The sequence below is a fragment of the Psammomys obesus genome, unplaced genomic scaffold (genome assembly GCF_907164565.1).
Source record: "Psammomys obesus unplaced genomic scaffold, mPsaObe1.curated_primary_1811, whole genome shotgun sequence".
NCBI lineage: Eukaryota > Metazoa > Chordata > Mammalia > Rodentia > Muridae > Psammomys > Psammomys obesus.
Window position 1 is genome coordinate 35,843,608 of NW_026596046.1, and position 4,841 is coordinate 35,848,448.

Sequence of the window (4,841 nt, forward strand, 5' to 3'; positions counted from 1 at the left end):
ATATATATATATATATATATATATATATATATATATATATATATATAATTTGTTTAAAATTGCACCATGCGTATGTATTCCTACATAACTCCAAAACATCTACTTGAAATAAATCATCGCAGTATTATTATGAAGGCTTAAAGTTACTGTTACTTCTTCCCCCCACACCCACGCCCAGGAGCTGTCAGCTGCCCCGTGGGGGTATTGAACTGGGAAGTGAACTCCATTCTTCTGGAAGAGCAGCTGTGTTCCTAACAACCTCTCCATCTCTCCAGCACCGCACCTTGATGTTTGGCGTACCTTGATTCGTACTGATTGAACTTCTTCCAAGTTTTCTTAATGTGTTATGACGACTGAAGTTTAGAATACGATACCAAAAGGAACTTAGCAAACTGGATTGTGTGTTCATGTTTGTGTCTGTCTGTGTGTGCGTGTGTGTGTGCTCTAGTACACCTGTGCATGCATTTACACGTGTGCCTGTGCCTGATTCTGGTGTGTGAACTCAGGTCCTCATGCTTGCAAGGCAAGCACTTTACCCACTGCGCTATCTCCCGAGCCACTAAAATGAACTGTTAAAGTCATATTTATTTTTATTCGGAACTACCATCAATTGGGGGATTGTAGTGCTAACAATCTAGTTATTACAGATGGCAACGGCCAGTTGCAGGTTGTTTGGTCGAGTAACTCAACTGATCATCATCGATTCTGAAATGGGACTTTCTTGTCTGTATTCCCATACACGGTTTTTGATTTCTAAAGTATTCTGTATATCCTCATATTACAATATTTTAGACAATACATACAAGTCAAAAGTCCTTCTAAAGTCAGGTGGGTTTACCCATGTCTGTAATCTCAAACCACAGAAGGCAGAGGCAGGAGAACTTCCAAAAGTTAAAGACTAGCCTGATCCACATCACAAGTTTCAGGTTAGCTAGGTCTGCATCTAAGACCCTGTTTTGACAGATAAATAAAAAACAAAACCTCCTAAGATGAGTAAAGTACAAGAAAGAAACTAGTTTTTAATGCAAAATTACTTGGAAGGATATGAAACATGCACTAATGCAACACACACACCAGTAAAGCATACGTGGCAAACAGACATGCATGCAAGGCAAAAACATTCATATAGTAAGAAAAGGTATAAAATTTAAAAAAAATAAGAGCTTTGGTTATTTTTTTAATTGCCCTAATGTATGTAAAAGGCAAATCTATTGTTGGAGAAATTTTCCTGCAGTTTTTGAAATTTAATTTATCTCTATGGGTGTTTGTCTCTGCATGTGGTTATGTGCATATGAGTACAGGTGCTGGAGAGGCCAGAACAGTGTTGAATTGTAGAGCTGGAGTAGGAAACATTTGTGTGTACAGGAAACGAAACTCTAGTCCTCCTCAAGAGCAGTTTGTACTCTTTTTAACTGCTGAGCCATCTCTTCAGCCCTACCTGAGAATTAATTTTTGTTTGGTTGGTTTTTGTTTTGTTTGTTTTTCAGGACAGGGTTTCTCTATGTAGCCTTGGCTGTCCTGGACTCACTATGTAGACCAGGCTGGCCTCTAAATCAGATCCTCCTGCCTCAGCCTCCTGTAGCTGGGATTAAAGGCATGTGCCTCCATCTTCTGGCTTAGAATTCTTAACATGAGGGATGGCTCTTTCCTTTGGTGGAAATTTTGTTGTAACATTTAGCAGTTTCTCATAAACAGGAAGATGGTGATAAGAGAATTTGTGGCAAGCCCTCCTGTTAAGTAAATAGATGTTGTCCTTTTATGTGTGAGAGGACGCGGTATCCAACAATGAAAGACTTTCAGAGGATGTTGCTGGTCAAGTGTTTAAAGGGGTTGTCCCCATCTCTTTAGCCTTTCAAAGGGACTTACTTGTCTCTCACAGAAAACCTGCCGTATGCTATCTACAAATGCTTGGAATGTTATTATCTATAAAGATCTAGAATTTTTTTCTTAAAAGGTCATAATTTTATTTAGTTTCATTGTATTTCATTTGTTCTATTTGTTTATTTATTTGGAAGTCTGGGTCTTGCTTGCCGTGTTGTCCTGACAGTGTAAGGCAGACCTTAGTCACCTGTCTTCTGCATTGTCTTCCTAGTCTTGTGCTCTTGTTATTAGAGAATTTAAAAAATTAAAAACAGCCTGTCCTACATAGTGAGCTCCAGGACAGCCAGGACCACATAAGAAGACCCTGTCTCTAAAAGGAAGAAAAAAAAAAAGGAATTTAGAAACAGACTATCAGGAATCTCAAGGACAGTTTTATTAGTATTTGAGGAAAAAAAAAAACCACTAAAGCAGGCAAGTGGCCTTAACAGCTGCTAAGTGGAGTAAGACAGAGTAGAGAATGAAAAGGCCATGCCTTTCAAGATAAGGTAGGAAAGCAGGCAGGGGTCTGGAGAGATGGCTCAGCCGTTACGAACACTGACTTCTCTTCCAGAGGACATGGGTTCAGTTCCCTGCACCCACATGGCAGCTCACAACTGTCTGTAACTCCTGTCTTAGGGGATTCGACACACTCACATAGACATGCATGCAGTCAAACATCAATGTACATAAAAGAAAAAAGAAAAAAAAGAACGTAAGCAGGCAGGTCCAGCAGTGAGATCAGCACACAACCACATGATAGACAAGCTGCTGCAAGCTGCAAGTCCAGGGTAGGAGTCAAGGTGTTCAGAGAAGGAATGAGAAAGCCTAGAGTGGGGCCAGTGAGATGGCTCAGTGGGTAAAGGCACTTGTCATTGAGCCTGACTACCTGAGTTCAGTCCCTGGGACCACATGGTAGAAGGAGAGAACCTATTGCTGCAAGTTTTCTCCTGGTGTCTGTATGTGTGCTATGGTGTGTGTGTGCATGCAAGCTTTCAGAGTAACAAACAAAAAAAAAAAAAAGCAGGCTCAATAGTACTGTGTGATGGAAGTTTTGCAATCTGTTCTTCTAAGTGAGGTTTCTGGAAGAGATAAGTATATTATCTCATTAAGGGGATTATTCCTCCCCTCTTCTTAGCATGTCTTCAAGTGAATCAGCTTTCCTTGGTTATGGACTGATGGCCAGGTGATTGACAGGCCCATCCGGATTCACTCAAGGGAAAAAACAATATAACAGTATGTGTGTAATGTTCTGATTCTTGATGCAGATCAGAATGCCTGTCTCCATCCCAGGCCTGAGATACTCCATTCTTTTGACCAGGAAGCTTTACAGTGGTTCTCAACCTGTGGGTTTTGACACCCTTGGGGGGTCGAAGGACCTTTTCACAGGGGTTGCCTAAGACTATCAGAAAACACAGATATTTACATTATGATTCATAATGGTAGCAAAATCACAGTTATGAAGTAGCAATGAAAATAATTTTATGCTTAGGGGCCACCACAGCCTGGGGAGCTGTATTAAAGTGTCACAGCATTAGGAAGGTTGAGAACCACTTATAAGGAGGGGCAGCACTGATCACTTTCCAGTGTTAGAAGGTGGTGCCTGAATTGGACCCTAAGGGAGGAGCTCCTCGTCAGTGACCTCCAGTCACTGAGCTACTAATCTCTGTGTGCTAACACTGGCTTTCTGTGGTGGGGACCTTGCTTCCCGCAGTGGTGGGCATGCCCTCACACCGCAGTGCTGATGAAGGAGAGACCCTCTGGTCCACCCACAGATCGGGAGACGTTACAGTGGAGATAAGAGCACTTCTCCCTTTGTTCTCTCTTGTGTTGTAGAGTCGACAATTAGAATCAGAAACTGGTACCACAGAGGAACACAGTCTAAATAAGGAGGCTCGGAAATGGGCCACACGTGTGGCACGTGAGCACAAAACTATTCTTCATCAGCAGCGGGTAAGTATGGCAGAGCACACTGGCTGTGTGCAGCTAAGTCGGATTTTAGATAGACGCTATTTTTCAACATAATGTTGTGTTGATTCTTTGGGAGGTTCACATGATGCACTCTGATCACATTCATTTCTCAGTCTTCTCAGTTCCAGTCCCTCCCTTGTGAACTCCCCCGAAGGGAAAAAATACAGTGTCCAGTTTGTGTTCTCCATAGACTCACTGGAGGATGGTCAAACTCTAGCCCCTTAAAAAACCAGTTTTTCCTCACCTGCACCTTGCCAGAAGCCATCAGCTGTGAATAACTACATTTCAGGATCCCGATCAGTTTTTAAAAGTTTTCTTCAGTGGCTTCCTATCTCGACTGTTTCTTTTGGGAATGGGGGAGGTGGGAAAGAGATTGTCACAGAAGCCTTCTATGAGATTTTAGACAGAGTTAAAGAGTTGAATTTTATTTTTATTTTTGTTTTCCTGTGCACCACGTGTGTACTTGAGACCCACAGAGGTCAGAAGAGGGCATTTGGTATTAGAATGGAACTAGAGTTATAAACAGTTGTGAGCTGCCATGTAGATGCTGAAAATTGAACCTGAGTTCTCTGGAAGAGTAGCCTGTGTTCTGAATCACTGAGCCAGCTCTCCAGCTCCAAGGAGTTGAATTTTATTAATGTGAAAAATCTTATTATGTTTTCCCTGTATTTTCTCAACACTCAGAATTATGCTTTTAACTCTTACCTGCTTTGAAAATCTCACAAGTTTTTTGTTTTTTGTTTGTTTGTTTGTTTGTTTGTTTGTTTTTGACACATGGGGGTCTCCTCTGTACGTAGCCCTGGCTATCCTGGTACACACTCTGTAGACCAGGCTAGTCTCCAACTAACATCAGCTTCTGGCCTCTACACAACACCTGCATTGGCAAATGTGCTCGTGCGTGCTTACACGCATACATCTGCAGTCAAATGTGCTCGTGCGTGCTTACACACATACATCTGCAGTCAGATGTGCTCGTGCATGCTTACACACATACATCTGCAGTCAAATGTGCT

At 41.9% G+C, this 4,841-nt stretch overlaps 1 protein-coding gene across 2 annotated transcripts in view; it reads left to right on the forward strand.

Annotated features, from left to right (window-relative positions):
• Fchsd2 (FCH and double SH3 domains 2) overlaps positions 1 to 4,841 on the forward strand; it is a 164,668-nt gene that overhangs the window by 132,031 nt on the left and 27,796 nt on the right. For both annotated transcript variants that reach the window (XM_055623198.1, XM_055623199.1), the window contains one exon: positions 3,694 to 3,810. In XM_055623198.1, the coding sequence (XP_055479173.1) occupies positions 3,694 to 3,810 (117 nt within the window). The remainder of the gene's footprint in view (positions 1 to 3,693; positions 3,811 to 4,841) is intronic.